The sequence below is a fragment of the Protomyctophum parallelum genome (genome assembly GCF_964188405.1).
Source record: "Protomyctophum parallelum genome assembly, chromosome: 7".
Taxonomy (NCBI): domain Eukaryota; kingdom Metazoa; phylum Chordata; class Actinopteri; order Myctophiformes; family Myctophidae; genus Protomyctophum; species Protomyctophum parallelum.
In genome coordinates, this window is record NC_139705.1 from 44,758,237 (window position 1) to 44,776,574 (window position 18,338).

Genomic DNA, 18,338 nt, shown 5'->3' on the forward strand with positions numbered 1-18,338 from the left:
CAGAAGCATCTTCCATAAAACGGTCTTGGATAATTAATAGTTATTAATAAAAGCAAAGGTTAAAGCCTAAATCAGTGATTTCCCCAACTGGTTGGCTGTATATAGAACAGTATGGACAATATTTAGAACATTACAAAAACAAAAAGTCTACATACATACTGTGCTAATTGTTTAGGAAACACATTTTATTTAACTTTAATCCATCTGTCTGTCTGTCTGTCTGTCTGTCTGTCTGTCTGTCTGTCTGTCTGTCTGTCTGTCTGTCTGTCTGTCTGTCTGTCTGTCTGTCTGTCTGTCTGTCTGTCTGTCTGTCTGTCTGTCTGTCTGTCTGTCTGTCTGTCTGTCTGTCTGTCTGTCTGTCTGTCTGTCTGTCTGTCTGTCTGTCTGTCTGTCTGTCTGTCTGTGCGTGCGTGCGTGCGTGCGTGCGTGCGTGCGTGCGTGCGTGCGTGCGTGCGTGCGTGTGTGCGTGCGTGGGTGCGTGCGTGCGTGCGTGCGTGCGTGTGCGTGTTTGTGTGTCTCTCTCTAGCGGTGGCAGCACCTGACCGCCCCGGTGTGGGGCAGACACCACCTGGAGTACCTGGCGCCTGAGTCTGAGGCCAAACTGCTGCCCCCTGCAGGAGGCAAGAGCACACTGCTGTTTGAGAGCGTCATCTGAGCTGAGCTGAGCTGAGCCGAGCCCCAGAACACAGAGCCAAGGGCCCCCCTTTATCGTTACACACACACACACACACACACACACACACACACACACACACACACACACACACACACACACACACACACACACACACACACACACACACACACACACACACACTAGGGATGCATGGTATATGTCATCACATCAGTATTGTACAGTATTACGTGCCAACCACGTTGGTGGGAAAAATTAACACAGCTTTAGACTTGACTTGAATGATGCTGAGCAAAACTCTCCAAAAAGTAAATGGATAGAATAAATGCTAAGAAAATAATGGCTAGTTTCAGTCCTATTATACGGCCTTCCCTTTGAACTCCCAGCTGCAGCACTATTCATTTTCTTCCACAATATGTTGCTCTGAACCAATGCCACAATGTCGCTGTCGGGCTGAAACCTCTTATCTCCATATTCAAACATTTTGTGGGTTTTTTTGGTAAATTAACGCCCTCATACTACAGCGTCACGCAAAAGCATTCAAAATACCAGATCCACAAGTGTGGAACGGACACGAGGCGACATGTTTTGAGCTTGTAGATCTGCTACTTTAAATTTTTGAATTTGAATCCTGAAACGTAACCGTTTTGGACACACAGCTACAAAATACAGTATTTACGGCACTGTACAAATTTCTCCCACTCCTATTTCATAGTTTTTGACATGCCACTACTGCAGCAGCCAAATAATATTGTTTATAATTTTTGCTAAATATGACCATGGGCATTATCGCATAACATGTCAATATCATGCAACCCTAACACACACACACACACACACACACACACACACACACACACACACACACACACACACACACACACACACACACACACACACACATGCAATACGTATAGCTTTGCACTAGCCTAGTAGAAGAAGCAAAATCTATTTAAAATAATATATATATTTAAAAATCCCTGGATGAAATGGATCAAAGATGAGACTCGAAAATAACTCCCACCAACCACAAACCGTCACAACGCAACAAGGCCTGTGACAAATTTGAGACAATTATGTTTTGCATAATCCTCATACTCCTTTCCATTAAAAATATAAGAATATAAGAAATAATACCAAGCTTATTAAATATGAAAGTTTTTTATATAATACGCATATCTGCCCTGTGCAACTTTAACATACGAAGCCTTAAAGCCAAATTTGTATTCATAATAATCCAAATTGTTCGACCACACAAACACAATGAATTCGTTAATCACAAGTATTTGAGCAACTAACTAATCGTCGTAATTGCGACAGCCCTAAAAACATCACAACAACACGTTCCCTCCCTTGGGCTCTGCTTTCTGGACTCTCTCCACCCCCTCCGCTTCCTGCCTCAGTGCTGTCCTGTCTCGTCTTGTCCTGTGAGTGTGATGTGATGTCCAGTGTAGCTGCAGTATCCACTACCCCCCCCCCCCCACCACCACCACTAGAGCCAGACCCATAGCCTACATATGATAATCAGCCATTATGTGACTTTTTGGGTCATTGTTATTTCACATGGGTAGTATGTGCAATTTTGCAGCCGACGTGCCGATTCTCGACCGATAAGAAGGTCGGTTCTACAAATGCCTTCTAAACCAGTAGTTCTTTCAAGAATATCAAAATATCAGATGTACAAGCTGGTAATGCGGTACGAAGTGACGTGCTGTGAGCTTGTGTATATCTGCTGTTTTTTAAGGCATTTGTAGAATCAGCCTTCTTATTGGTTAAGAATCGGCACAAGTCGGCTAAAATCTAAAATGACAGATGCTTTTCCCAGTTTTATTGGGTTAAAATCTGGTCATTCTAGGCAGGCAATTGTAAAAAGAATTATAATAATCTTCAGAAATGTTGAAAAAAAAGGAAAAAAAGAAACTAATCAAATCGAAACTTTTCCCCAAAATGGATTCTTTTGCACTTTTCTTTACAAAATATCGCTCAAAAGCGTCAGCAATCGTTGGTCTATAATTTAGACCTCTCCGGCGGGATTGCATTGCGCAGAAAATTGAGCATCGGGCGGGCTCAACTCTCCCTCCACTCCCACTCCGTCTGAGTGTCTTTATCAGCCAGCCCCGTCCATCTCAAACCAACGCCCCCACACGTCATTTGGTGCTGAATGAATGTAGAATAAACTGACAGATCTTTTGCAAAGACATCGTTTTCTGTTATGAACGTGGGGTTTTTCAGCACGTGCGTGTGTGTATGTACAGTATGAGACTATAGTGTACGTGAGCGAGTGTACCTGTGTTTACGAGATGGGTTTGCGTTTGTTTGGAGAGCACGGTAGCAAGTGTCCCATTGACATCACGCAGGGGTGACGGGTCTTCAACAGGGGGTCCGGGACCCCTAGGGGGGTCCTCAGAGTTTCTACAGGGGGGCCGCCAAATCTTTGTGTGAAATTTATTTTTCTTTTTTTTAACTCTATAGCATCCCTGTTCGGAGGAGAACTTTAGCCCAAAATAGCTGATCTACATATAAGCTCACAGAGCGAGGCGTTGTCGTGAGCTTGTAGATCGGCCATTTTCAGCACAGGGTTTTGATGTAGAGGGAAAGGAGTGCCTACCAAGTACAGAGTGAATGGTCAAGTTTACTAAGTAGTGTGTATTGTGTGTATTGTGTGTGTGTGTGTGTGTGTGTGTGTGTGTGTGTGTGTGTGTGTGTGTGTGTGTGTGTGTGTGTGTGTGTGTGTGTGTGTGTGTGTGTGTGTGTGTGTGTGTGTGTGTGTGTGTGTGTGTGTGTGTGTGTGTGTGTCAGCTAATGGGTCCTTGGGCTGAAAAATGTTGAAGACCCCTGACTCATGAGTCATGATGGCCACTGTTTTCTACCAACTGTATACTACCCATTGTATTACCTGTACAAAACTAACTTCCATTTGTAACAATGTGCAAACAAGCTGGAAAATACCCACAAACACATCAACAACACTTCCAGGTGTGTGTATTATTATCATTAACTAACTTATGTGTCCAGTCAGTGTATCATGTGGGTCTGTCTGTGAATCAGTGTCAACACTATTATTGCTGAGGGGATGATAAGCAGTATTTCCACCTTAAAGCAACGTTACACGTTGGTAGAGGTTGTGTGCTTACCTTGCCATGATGTAACTCCAAATATAAATATCAACATATCTTGACTTCAATACTTATAATTCTAATAGGCCTATACTGTATTGGCAGAATCAGCTTTTGTTGCATTTGTTTATGTGCGTAAAGAGTGGATTTTGAGAGCTGTTTCACTATGCAATGTTAAATCAACGACGAGACGATTTTGGAATATCAAAACATTTTAATCCGCATGGATTAAAGTTCTCAGTCACCGCGACTGATTTCAGTCATTTGGAAACATGTCGTGGACCAAATATAGAAGATCGACAACCTTACTCGACAAGCTCACTCCTAGTATTGTAAAAAGATAAATACAAATTAATTAAATGAAAATAAAACGATTCACAGGAGGCAGGCTATTTTCGGTTAAGATTAATGATTATTTGAAGTGGTCAAACGAGCATTCGAATATATATTCAGAACAAGCATCTATATACATAAACCCTAATGATCTCGGATATTTCATAAAAGCAAAGGTGAAAGCCTCAATCTGCAATTCCTTCGACTTGCTGGCTGTAGAAGAGCAGGAACATATGTAGGTTTAGAAGGATAATACGTAAACATACAGTAGTTATTCTACATATTGTGTTATATTGTGTTAATTGTTAAGGAAATGGCTCGTTTAATTTCACACATCACAGATTAGGATTTGGACTGACTGGAACATTTCAGTCATGATATTAATTTTTTTCCTCCAATACTTGGGAGTTACATCGTCACAAAGGTAACTACACAACCCAGACCTCCATCAGTGTCATCTTGTTTTACGGAGAGAAGCTTCCTAATGGAAGGTCAATGAGAGGAAGAAGGAGAGAAGAGAGGGATGGGAGGGGAAAGAGACATGATGCCAAGAAAGACGCAATAAAAGACGAGATGGAAAACTATGTACTTTTGTTATTATTAAAACAAATGTGTGTGTGTGTGTGGGGGGGGGGGGGTTATACTTTTAACAGATAGAATATACTGCATGTTCATGTATTTGCATTATTTTCTGTAATCAGATTTTTTTTTATTATTATTATTTTACAAATATACACTTATAATTGTAGACAGATGTTTTGGTTTATTCCAGTAAATGTGCTGCGATAGACAATACAGTCAAGGAGATGTGCTACAGTAGGTCCACACTACAGCGTATAGGTACAGTACAGGTACAGTCTCAAAGCAGAGCAGCCAAATCACATGCCAAGTTTAACCCATTCTGAACGGGAACCCATTTTGGTGTTAGCATCGTGTCGTGCTTTAGCTATTTAAAAATAGCAGATCTACAAGCTCATATCGCGCCACCGAGTGGCGCGATACGAGCTTGTAGGTCTGCTATTTTTGAAAAATCGAAGACACTTTTAGAATCTGATCTCAGGTCAGAATGGGGTTAATAATGAAACTGTCAGGATGTAATAGACACTTTTAGAATCTGATCTCAGGTCAGAATGGGGTTAATAATGAAACTGTCAGGATGTAATAGACATTTTTAGAATCTGATCTCAGGTCAGAATGGGTTAATATCTATTCATGCTTTTATCTTTTACTCGTACAAAAATTTAGCAGTGCAAAAAAACCACAAACAAAACACAATATTCCAAAGCTACTTCTAGTACAGAAAGTGTTCACAGTTTCACAGTCAGCTGACAGATAAGTGATGACAACAGATGATTGGACCAGGATCCCTGGCTGAAATAGAAGGCAGGCAGCCTAGCTAGCAAGACGTCTGAAGCATCAGCTATGTGTGAATAACGCCTATAAATATGCTCATTTTGAAAAATTACCTCCATTACAATATACTGCATATAATCGCTTTCGGAGTGGAAACCTCTCTAATGGCTATTTTTTGTATTTGTCTTTTATAAAACTGTGAAAATAGCCTATCTACAAACTTCACTACTTTTGTTAGACACTTGTATGATGAAGCAGGGCATTAATGGTATAAGTATTAAACTGGAAGGCTCGAGCGCAGCAGTTCTTGTATTGCTGTGGTTTAGGTTAGGAATAAGGTTAGGGTTAGTCGTAGTTTTACTGAGGTTAAGACTAGGTTTAGGTTCTAGGAATACACGGCAGCGACTGCTCCAGGTCTCCGGACATGCGAGCGCAAGCGATCTTGTATTTGCATTAAAAACTATATATATAGGTATATAGAAAAAGTCGAAATATGGAGAGGTTTGTGCCGGAACGTGACAATTAATGCTGATATTATACTGGAGTAAATGAGACCAGAGCAGAAAAAATAAGCAGAAAACCACTTAAACCCCTTTTAGGCGGGAACCCCTTTTGGTGTTAGCATTATGCTATGCTTTATTTGCTATATTATTGAAAAATAGCAGATCTACAAGAGTAGAGTGGCGCGCTAAGAGCTTGTAGGTCTGCTATTTTTGAAAAATCAAAGAACGACTGACATAGCTTTGTCAGAAAACTGTCAGGATGTAGAAGACATTTTTAGAATCTGATCTCAGGTCAGAATGGGTTAAACCCCAGTAACCGCAGTAAAAGTGACTGGTTGGCAAACGGCATTCTCTCCAGAACACAACAGAGAGTATTCTTTAATAGACCGACCGTCTTGGCCCCATCACAATAGCACCTCCTCCCCAATATTAGTCTCAAGGCTGCGTGCGAATTCACTCCCTACTGACTATTATAGTGCACTATCAGTGATGTAAATAGGTTTTCAATGTAATGAGTCCCGGGATTCTTTTATAGCTGAGTCCCAGGGACATTTTATGAGTCCCACTTCAACGACGTTAGGAGTCATATTTTGCCATTTTTACAAATTGCAGCAATTAACTCCCATTTCATTTTATATGGTTATAATGTGCTTATATTCATGTAGAAAACAGAAGAAGAAATGATTAGAAAAAGCTAGCGAAATAAACTAGAATAAAAAACACTACATCCCGTGGATGCAGAGTTCGTTGTTTTATTGCGTCCCTTAACTACAGTAGGCCTATAAACTGCGTTTTGGGATGCAGAATGAACCCTATTTTAATCGCTGCACTATAGTGAATATAAATTCACCCCCTAATGACTATTATAGTGCACTATAGTGAATATAAATTCACTCCCTACTGACTATTATAGTGCACTATAGGGTGTAAAAACGTGTATGTCACCAAGAGGGGGGCAGCGTCTGAAAAGCTAGCGGCGCCATTCTTGTGGGCTTGGTGCTGTCTCCATGCTGGAAAGCTGAACATCTAATTCCGTTTTCTGGCTCATTCCCTCGACGTGACCTGCTGTGGCACTTATTTACTGAGCAAGTCTACACCATTGTGAGGTCAGTTTAAAAAAAGAACGTATACAAGCACACCGGATAGTCGCTCAATGTAAACAAACCAGACAAGCCAACAAGTATGGCGGCCGCACATATGTTGACGCCCCCTCCAGGAGTTTTTGGTACACACTATAGTGATTATGAATTCACTCCCTACTGACTATTATAGTGCACTGTAGTGATTATGCCACTTTGTAGTGTCCAAATGTATAGTGTGATCATTATATAACTATGTTATGTTGTAGACTGAAAAATAGGCGTCAACAACCGATGGTAACTATTGCAAAAAAGACTACCTACCATGGTGCTTTGCGCTGAAAGAAAAATGCAGACATTGTTCATCACACACTTTAATTGCGCGGCAGCATTGACGACATTATCGCCGAAAAGTGTTTAAAAGTGTTGTTTCTTTTTTTTTTAATCCAATGAGTTCACTATATCGTCTTTGACTCAAAACCTCATACCGTATGTCCGAAACTGTTACTTTTCAGGATTACAAAAAAAAGGTGGCAGACTGGCAAGCTTCGCGCCACATTTCAAGCTAGCGCATCTGCTACTTTTGATACTTTCACAGTATGTTACGCTGTAGTATGATCAAATAGGGGCGTTCATTTATGGGGGGGGGGGGGGAAACAAAACGTTGTGATAAGAGGTTTCTGCCAGACAGCAACGTGATATATCTCTCCTACACAGTGTGAGCAGGGAGGGAGAGCTGAGTGAATGACTGAAGCGATTTCGGACACAGCCTCAAATCTCTCCCCTTACAGTCAACCTCACACTTACTCTCTATTCTGTTCCCCACGCACTATACATACAGAGTCCTGTTAGTCCGGTGTGACTCTGGCCCATCATTACCCCCCCACCACCCCACCCTCTCACTCTCTAAAACGGACGGAGGGCTGCAGCAGCAGTGCCTCGCCAGAGTATTTCATTCGGCGATATCATACAAATAAATAAAAAACCCTGTTGCCAAAGCAACGGCTGCGCTCCCTGCTCCAAATGTCTCTATGGCAACCAGTCCGCCGGGGGTGGGGTGGGGGGGGGGGGGGGGGGGTGTCGTTCTCCTCACTCCTTCCTCAGTGACCGACCGGGGGAGGGAGGAGAGGAGAGGAGAGGGGGGAGATGGGCGAGAGGACCGGCCGTCTGACTGACCCCTGTTGGTCACAGCTTGGTGATGCAGGAGATGTCCTGTGAATGAAGAGAGGATGGGGAACAATATTAGTGGCAGTGGTCCTCATAGTAGGGTCCTGGGGGTCCTGGCCTGGGGCGGGGGGTTCCAGGGGGTCCCCATCAGCAAAATTAGTTAATACAGCATCACAATCACTTTAATTTAATGTATCCAGTTATATGTTGGCTATTCAAAAATAGCAGATTTACAAGCTTGTACATCTGCTCACATTTGTGTAATTTATTTTACACAAGTCTTCTCTTCTGGGGGTCTCTGGCACAAAACATTTTCAGAAGGGGGGGGGGGGGGAGGGGGGTCCACTGCAAAATATATCAATGTGGGGGTCCTTGACACGAATAAGTTTGGGAACCACTGAATTAGTGAGTTATTATAATATTGTGACAGAAGGACTGAAGAGGCTGTCAACCAACGCCAGAGGGGTTTGGGCATCGGTGTGGAATATATAATTATTATTCATGAGGTGAGAGAGGAGTGATGGGCGACTCGACTCACCACGACGCAGTTACCGCCGGCGCCGGCGTCATGGTGGTGGGCGGTCACGTCATCCGTTAAGCTCCGCCCCCTCCTGCTGCGGACAACGTGGAGCACGGCGTCGTGGATGCTGGCGAAGAGCCTGCTCTTAGAGACGGACTCCGAGAAGAAGGACGCCCGCTCCAGCTGCTCCACCACACAGGCTGCCATGACGTCACACACACACACACACACACACACACACACACACACACACACACACACACACACACACACACACACACACACACACACACACACACACACACACACACACACACACACACACACACAGACACACAGACAGACAGAGGGACAGGCTTACAACTTATGAATGCATGGTTGGGAGACTGAGCTGATTATAGCAACAAATATTTGTGTTTGGGTTATTTTAATGCGAGGTCAGGATCTGCCCTCAGGACCCCGTTATTATCAAAGCTTCAGTTGATACGACTAGACAGCCTTGACTGCATTATCATCACTGATGGCTTCTGGGTACTAACAGTGTTCCATTTCGTTGCTGTGGGGCAGAAATCTCCATAACATACTAAAAACTAAACTGATCTAAAAGTGATGCAAAAAACTATATATATTTTTTAATATATATTGTTAAATGGTGATATTTTCCAAAAGGTAAATGCATTTAATTCAGTCTGACCAGAGGGGGGGGGGGGGGTACCAGCTACCATGTCTGCAGAGCGTGCATCTGTCACTCACCTTGGCAGGCTGCTAAATAAATGTCCACGTCAATTTCTCCAAAGTCTCTGAAAATCTGTGGACAATCCCATGAAAATAAATAACAATTTAGTGTTTCTGTGTGTGTGTGTGTGTGTGTGTGTGTGTGTGTGTGTGTGTGTGTGTGTGTGTGTGTGTGTGTGCGTGTGCGTGTGCGTGTGTGTGTGTGTGTGTGTGTGTGTGCGCGCGCACGCGTGCATGCGTGTTAAGAATAAACACAACATGTTAAAATATGGACATAAGAGGTATCTGCCACAACAGCGACGTTATCCTGTCTTCCACACTCCCTCATTTTGTACTGTATGCCCTCTAACCCTCCCTTCTAAATTACATTTGCTCTGTGAACAGACAGCCATTGTTCGTCCTGCATCACAAGGTCAACTTATTAATAGCACCAACAATCAAATGTTACATAAATAACATAAAAATAAGCGGGCTGAAAATAATCCATTTATACAAATTTGTGTTTTTTAAGTGTGGTGAGCTTTAAAAAGATTGCCATGGGCGCACTTCCCAAACATTGCTCCCGCTTTGACGTATAGCAAATGTTGGTGCTCTTACTTTTTAGTCTAATAGCAAATTCCGTTGCTTAGTTTTAATATAGCCTTTAATGGTTGCGTTATTTGACCTTCCTGCCTTTGAGTGGGTAGGCCTACTGTATTTATGAGCATGTTTGTTATTGTTTGTTATTGTCTTGTATTTATTGTTACTCATGGCAGAGCTGTGTCACTTATTTTGCCTCTTCTCTTGGCCAGTTCACACTTGTAAAAGAGACTTCAGTCTCAATGTGGTTTTTGCTGGTTAAATAAAGGTTAAATAAAAAAAATGAAATAGTCTCCTCTCCAGTCCTTGGATGCACTCACGCTCATTGTTGTTCAGAAAGCCGGTCTAAACCGGTCTAAAGTGACAGGAACTGGGTCTGCCACTACAGCTGAAGGCTCCGAAAGCCCACGCAACCATGATTGCAATTTGATTACCCTTGGCTTTATGATTACGTTCTGACAATCGGAATATTATTACCATGAAGATGCCATGGCACGCCATGCAGGCCTGCCATTTATTGTCTGTGACACAAACTCCCTTTTAATCTGTGTGTATATTTCAGTAACCATTTTGTACACTCTCTAAGAGGGCACTGTTTTGTACGGTGGTCCTGGGACAGAGAGAGGCATGATTCTGACGCATTAAGTCATTTTTTATGACTTAATGCAAAATAGGGCCCTCATAAATGGATAAATTATCCACTTTTTCTGAAAGTCTCCACTAATCCCTGCCACTGCCACACACATACAGTGTAGACAGAGTGTGAAATATACCGATGTCAGTTACCTTATCTATGTGTATCTGCTGCTATGCTTAAAAACCTTTATATCTTACCTTACCGCACCAGATAGATATACGGTAATATGTGTAAATATGGATTATTATTTTTTTGTCTCTCTCTCCGTCTCCCCCCTCCCCCTTTCTTCTCCCCTTTCTCTTATGGAAATAACAAAAACGATGGAGACCTCCTTCCGCCTGACCTTAATCAATCCTCCCTCATTATCAACTACTCCTCCCTCCTCACCTGCCTTTCATTATCACCCGGCCAATCCCAGGTGCAATCACCGCAGTATAAATACACCTGCGATCGCTCAAACAAGTTGTTTGTTCTGCTTCACGACAGACCAAACATGGGTTGTGAATACTGCACTTGTAGCTCGGCTTTTCGCTACACCGACTAAAACTATGACAAAATATATTGACAATTTCGTCAACAAATAAAAACTAGACGAATGTTAGGGCGGGACTAGTGGAGAAGAGATCCAGTACTATGCCAAGTAATTGTATGCTTGCGCACGGGTGTCACACTTCAAAAATAGCTGGAAGATTGGCTATTTTCAGCATGCAGTTAAATATAAATCAGGCCTTATGACCGGATTAAGGCCTGCCAGAATACATTTTAGTTGACTAAATCAACTTTAGATTTAGTTGACTAAAATCTTATGATATTTAGTGATAGTCAACTAAAACTAGACTACAAGAAACACATTTCAGATGACTAAACTATGACCAAAGTGGAATTATATTCGAAAGACTATTACTACAACAAAATGTAAATTTGCTGCAAAGATTAAGCCTGAGTGCAACAACACGTACATTCTTTAGGGTTTTCACGGTGACTGTGTCCACGAAGCTGGTGGTGGAGAGGTCCAGGATGACGCTGTGTCTGACCGCCCCGTCCCTCTCCCCGTGACCTCCGTCATCTCCGCCACCTCCGTGGCTGTCCGACTCGGACACGTTTCCGTCGTGACGGAAGGCCAGGTTCACGTGGCCGTTTGCCGGTGTCTCTGTCAGGTCGACGTCACTCATCTGGCTCTGCTCCTCCTTCATGTCTGTGGGAGCGGAACGGTCAAGAATGGAGAGGAGTTGTTTATTGTCACATAGGCTAGTAAGGCTACTCATTCATATACCGTCTCTGTCGGGTGGAAACCTTCATAAAAGTATCAAAAGTAACAGATCGGGCCTGGGCCATGGCTCAGTGGTCCAGGCACCTTGGCTGGTAATCCAGTCTGGCAGTGTGCCGCGGGTTCGGGTGCAGTACTTAGTTTAGACAGTTTTTGGTTTAGACTAGTCATTGGTTAGACCAGGCATTAGTCCTACAACTACAACCCTAACCTCCCTGCACGGGGCAGCATACCTAAACCTAACCTTAACCCATGTCTAACCAATGATTAGTCTAAACTAAGTATGCACCCCGCTGGTTTGACTCCCGATCCCGACAGCCTTTACTGCATGTCTTCCCCCCCATCTCCTCCATAAAAAATATAAAATAAAGGCAAAAGCCACAAAAAAATAAGAAATTAAAGTAATCGATCGACACGCTAAAAACACGTCAATTCGCGCTGCGTTTCCAGCTTGTGGATCTGCTGCTTTCGTGTCAATTGTGTGACACGTGTACTGTAGTATGATCAAGTAGGGCATATACAAAAAGTTCAAATATGGAGATAAGAGGTTTCTGCCTGATAGCAACGATACATCCATGTACACTGTACAGTAAAGACAACAACACTGATGTACACTTATCTACATCCCACCATTCACCCGCGTCCGCTGGTTCCATGACTCCTTTGAAGATAATTTGTCTTTGTTCAGTTCGTCTTTCCCGCCACCCTGGAAAAGCAAAATGACCGCTGTGTGAATACGCGAAATGAGTCGTCATAACTACACATTTAGGCATTTGTTAGCCAGATCATGGAAATTCTAAAATTATATATATATATATATATATATATATATATATATATATTTCTGTGGTAGGTATAGTTCCAGCCTCTGTAGGACTGCAGTATATAGCATTCCGAGATTGGATGGAATAGTTGTCTGGCTACGCGAGACAAGACATGAGTGAGCGACTGAGCGTGCAGTGGAGGAGATCCTACCTGTTTCTTGTGCAGTGGAGGAGATCCTACCTGTTTCTGTTTGCAGTGGAGGAGATCCTACCTGTTTCTGTTTGCAGTGGAGGAGATCCTACCTGTTTCTGTTTGCAGTGGAGGAGATCCTACCTGTTTCTGTTTGCAGTGCAGGAGATCCTACCTGTTTCAGTGGAGGAGATCCTACCTGTTTCTGTTTGCAGTGGAGGAGATCCTACCTGTTTCTTGTGCAGTGGAGGAGATCCTACCTGTTTCAGTGGAGGAGATCCTACCTGTTCCTTGTGCAGTGGAGGAGATCCTACCTGTTTCAGTGGAGGAGATCCTACCTGTTTCTGTTTGCAGTGCAGGAGATCCTACCTGTTTCAGTGGAGGAGATCCTACCTGTTTCTTGTGCAGTGGAGGAGATCCTACCTGTTTCTTGTGCAGTGGAGGAGATCCTACCTGTTCCTTGGCCTCCTCTTTGGCTTTCTTCTCTTTCTCCTGCTGACGTCTGAGCTTTGCGGCGTGCTTCTTCTTCTGCTCCAGCAGCTTCCCGATGTCGATGCCACTCTGCAACACGCAAGCAGCGAGGAGTCACCAGAAAGAGCATGAACGCAAGGGAGTTACAGGCAGAGAAGGCTTGTGTTTATTTGTTTTGGGGCTTTTAATGCCTTTATTGATAGTGAACAGCATACACACACACACACACACACACACACACACACACACACACACACACACACACACACACACACACACACACACACACCTTCTCTTGCAGGGTTTCCAGGTACATCTCTGCATTGGTGTAGTAGACAGTAGTGGATGAACGGAAGATGGTGATGCCAGGAATGGGCTTTGCCTGCAGGGACAGTGTTGAGTCAGATAAGGCCTATTCTGAAGCTGTAGCCTACTGTATGATGTGACTTTATGGAATACACCCCCCCCCCCCACTCCCCCCACACCCCACACCCCCCACACTCCCCACTCTCTATTGCAGTGGTTCTCAAACTTTAGCAAAATAAACAATAATGGCCAATCCCAGATGTATCAATAACATAGTTGGCAGCTGCCAAAGTTTGGCTAACTATCCAAGATCCTGTCGGAGTCGTCCAAAACTGTTACTTTTCAGGATTCAAATTCAAAACGTGTGACCCACCACTCAATCGTTGGTATTGACCCAGTGTTTGGGAAACAGTGAGTTTATACTGTAGCAAGTAGCCATCTTGCTGAGTCTCCTCATTGTATGCTGCTGTACAGTATATCGATGCTGTCGTTCAGAAACTCCCTATTCAAAATGTATTTTCTTCATAAATTAACGCCCTACTAACTTGATCATACTACAGTCTGTCACACCAAAGCATCAAAGGTAGCAGATCCACAAGCTCGAAATGTAGATCCGCTACTTTTGAATTTGAATCTAAATCCTGATAAGTAGCGGTCATGTGAGGTTTCCACCCGACAGAGACGATAAGATATAGCAGCAGCGGCAGCAGCGAGGTACAGTATTCATGTTTCCTGTCATCATGTCTAACCACCCTAGCATCCCTATTCTGGGGGTAGTAAAAAGTCCCGGGGTACTCTCCAGTTCAGGAAATATGACATTTAAGTGGCTAATAAAACAGTGATTTCGTCAGGGCGCCTGTTCAGGGGAGGGAGGAGGCGGGGATAGCGTGTACCTCCACATGCGTTACACCCCCCCCTAGTGAGACCCGTCACTGTCGGATGGAAAGAAGATGGTGGCTTGACGGCCCGGGTATCGGAGGAGAGGGAGGCTTTCTTCACCCTCCCTATGACTGATTGTGGGGGTTAGCAGAGATGGAGTACTTGTAGAGAGGCTGTGGAATTGGCTTTACTAAATTGGGACTTGAAGGGGGGGGGAAATGTTTTTTCTTTTTCTTGAAGGGGCATGTTTTGCACAATAATATAGTCTTTTCATTATGTCTGCCCACGATCTCCGTGATTTATAAAGTATGTTTGATTACCTCAGTCACTGATACTAAAATCTGATGTTTTATTATTTTTTCTATGAACCTGTGACTTGACACCCATACTGTTATAAAACCAAAAGAAAAAGATTTTGAAAAGAAAAGATGGGGCTGCTCTTGCAGTAGGGGGTCATTTCTTTTGGCAAGGTCCAGTTGTAAATGGCTCTTTTATGGCGGTTTTGAAGGAGGGTAGAGAGACTTTTTGATGGCTGTTTGTAGGGCGTTCTACTAGAATAGTTGGGTTACAGCATAGCTGCAGTACATTTGCAGCATTTTGTAAGATAAGCCTGCAGACACTTCCATAAATGCACCATGGAGCTATCTTGTGTTTCAGGCAATTGTGTAATAAACACTATAATAGTAAGTGGCATGATGACATTACAAGTGGTAAACTGGGATCCATACAGAGATAGCGGAAACTGTGTCTCATATTAATGTAGGTTTAAAATAAGCTGTCGGGTGAGAAATAGCAAAAGTAGCAGATCTACAAGCTCAAAACACATCGATTCACTTCGAGCTTATAGATCTGTTACCTTTGTGTGGCGCTGTAGTATGATCAAGCGTTTTAATTTACGAAAAAACTAAAAAAGTTAGAATATGGAGATAACAGGTTTCTGCACGGCAGCGACGATATCGTGCTCACCATTTTGTTTTTGTATGTTTGTATGTGATTGTGATACACTGATGGTGAAATGTTTCATGTTGATGATGCGGCAGCTCAGGAGCATTATAACAACAAACTAAATAACTTAGCAAATAAAACACGGTTCATGTTTTTGTAATAGTATGCCTGAGTCTGTGTTTATTATCGGTGTGGTTTTCTGTAGCTGGATGTACTGTATTCTAAATGTAATCTATAAACTGCTGCTTGCAGAGCAGGAAGTTCACAGAGGCATGAACTGAGGGGGGGCGTGCCGCCTTCGGTTTGGCCTTTTGCCCTTCAAAAGATTATATTTATTCCACGTGGGAGACCAATTGTCTAATAATTGTGGTCTCCTCTTAATAATAGAGCTGGATGTGAGCTACGCACGCACGCACGCACGCACTCACTCACTCACTCACTCACTCACTCACTCACTCACTCACTCACTCACTCACTCACTCACTCACTCACTATGTGCATGTGAGTGTGATCAATGAAGCACACAAGCTTTCATTACAAAACAGACTCATCAATTGTGTCTGCAACAACAACAACAACAACCACCACCACAGTAGGCTATTCGCTATTAGCAGTAGCACTCAGCCTCAGCTTGCAACAGTGACAGAATAAAAACCAATCGGTGGTCAATGACATTTATACAGCAACGTGGCTGTTCTTGTGCATTGTTCTCCTTTGGGGTTGGTCTATTGATCTGAAATTGACTGAAACTGAAGCTTAACTTTTCCCAAATATATATTGTTTTAATTAGCATCTTTGCCACCTCTGAGAGGTACAAATGGAACCCATTCGTACCCTCGCATAGTTAACTAAACACTGAGGATGTTACAGCATAGACTGGCCTGATGCATTATCAAACTGGTTGTCTGTGAAATGAAAAACGGTTGAGAGTTCAGTTTTCGCACCTCCTCATATGTGTCTGTGTCCAGGTACAGCTCAGTGCCCGGCACCTGGCCCAGTATAGAGTAATGTGGCCTGGAAAATGGAGAGAGAGAGAGAGAGAGAGAGAGAGAGAGAGAGAGAGAGAGACAGGAAGGAAGTTGTGTTATGTCACTCAAAATTGACATACCCACTATGGCCCTCATTTATCAATCGAGTGTAAAATCTGCCACAGATTCGAGTGCAGGTTTCGTAGTACACCCACGTCGCCACGGCATTTATAAAGTGATCGCAAACAGCTGATCCTTCCTTAATTTTGTTCTCACGTTAATAAATGTCACGGCTGAATTTGATCTGGCACGCCCTAAGAAATCAAGCCTCGCCCTCGTTTTTGCGACATGAACAACGGCAATACGTTTCCTGAAACCATGGTTACATGAAAAAATAGGTTTCTCCCGTGCCTTGCTGCCCGCCTCACCCCCCTCTCTCATACACACGCACAGCACGCACACGCAACTTGCAAGCCCAACTAACTGGTGTGTTGTTAAACAAATAAAGAACGAACACCTGCATGAATTAAATAAAGTTGTAGGCCTACCATGTCTGTTTCACTCTCACCTCGCTTGCCTTGCTGTCATGCACGCACGCACGCACCTACATGACACATTAAATAAAGCTGTCTGTTTCTCCTCTCGCTTCGCTTCCCTTATTGCTGCCCGCCTCACCATAATTAAATAACAAATAGGCACACACACGCTGCTGTTTTGCAGGTGCTCCTCCTGTCCTGTCTGTCTGTCTGTCTCTCTCTATCACAGTGGTCCGTCCGTGACCAACTGACCATGCACGTTCCGACGTTCGACAGTCTATTTAGATTGCCTCGCAGTCGTTAGTCGCAGTGACTAACTACTGCGAGGCAATCTAAATAGACTGTCGAACGTGGCCGGGCCGGGCTGTCAACTGTCATTATATGAATGTACAGCCAAAACAGTATAGCCTCATGTGGCTGGTGGTGGGCAGCGTGGGCTGGCTGGGTAATATACCTATATCTCCGATGCAGTTCCCACTTGCGCTGGGAGCCTGGCACGGTACATTTGGCATTCGAGCGACGCGTCGGGTTTATTATATTGCACATACCGTAAGAAAGACATCGGCCTTCATGCTGTAGATTAGGCTACAGTAGGCTATACCTGCACGTTGGGACTCTCCGCAGCTGAGCTGCAGCCCTGCTGCACTATAGCCTACTCTCCAACGTCCCGTCATGGAAATATTTCAGCACAGACAGCCCAAATCCTCGCATGTATGTAGCCTATTACACTGTTTAAATGGCTTAAGCATCTCTTGCAACATTGTTTTTAATTGCGCGATTTTATCTCCTACTAATTTCATGACACATGTATTCCTTAACATTTTTATTTATTTATTTTTTACATGTAGCCCATATACATTATACATACATTTTATATAAACATTTTAGGAGTGAATACATATATGTTTAGATGCCTGTGACAGCCTCTCAGCAGTTCAGACAAGGCTGCTCCGCTTGTGTAAGACAGAAAAAAGCGTACGCCAGCTGCCGACCAGACGTGACTATCTGTCCTACTCAAGTTCAATTTCAAGCTTTGCCGGAAATGTTAAATGCCGAAAATGTCGGTAATTTCGGCGTGCGCCCATATTTTGGCGTACGCACGGTTGATAAATGAGGGCCTATGTGTTTGCCATCGTGTGTGACGTGTCTTTATTACGGGTTAAGGCGTCTCTCTGAAAAAAGCCATTTCAGTTTCTAAATATTCTGAATAAAATAAGACATACAGTACGTGGCTTATGGCGACTGGGTCCAATATTTTGTTCAGTGGCCGTGGGGCTAAATCGTTCAGAGGCTGTGTTCATGTTCACTCTTCCATTGGAAATAATTGACTCCCAAAAAGGCGTCCGTGGAGGGAGA

General features: G+C 43.4%; 2 protein-coding genes across 2 annotated transcripts in view; one reads left to right on the forward strand and one right to left on the reverse strand.

Annotated features, from left to right (window-relative positions):
* The window catches only part of LOC310861116 (sodium- and chloride-dependent creatine transporter 1-like), a 48,657-nt gene extending 43,990 nt beyond the window's left edge, over positions 1-4,667 (forward strand). The window contains exon 14 of the mRNA XM_083768440.1: positions 527-4,667. Coding sequence (XP_083624566.1) covers positions 527-655 — 129 coding nt within the window. The 3' untranslated portion in view covers positions 656-4,667. The remainder of the gene's footprint in view (positions 1-526) is intronic.
* A 3,536-nt stretch (positions 4,668-8,203) lies between these two features.
* The window catches only part of LOC310862128 (solute carrier family 26 member 6-like), a gene marked incomplete at its 3' end in the record, with an annotated part of 39,677 nt that continues 29,542 nt past the window's right edge, over positions 8,204-18,338 (reverse strand). Inside the window, exons 13-20 of the mRNA XM_083769864.1 lie at positions 16,423-16,492; positions 13,638-13,730; positions 13,331-13,438; positions 12,554-12,629; positions 11,616-11,851; positions 9,459-9,513; positions 8,724-8,905; positions 8,204-8,230 (exon numbers count right to left, since the gene is read on the reverse strand). Coding sequence (XP_083625990.1) covers positions 8,204-8,230; positions 8,724-8,905; positions 9,459-9,513; positions 11,616-11,851; positions 12,554-12,629; positions 13,331-13,438; positions 13,638-13,730; positions 16,423-16,492 — 847 coding nt within the window. The remainder of the gene's footprint in view (positions 8,231-8,723; positions 8,906-9,458; positions 9,514-11,615; positions 11,852-12,553; positions 12,630-13,330; positions 13,439-13,637; positions 13,731-16,422; positions 16,493-18,338) is intronic.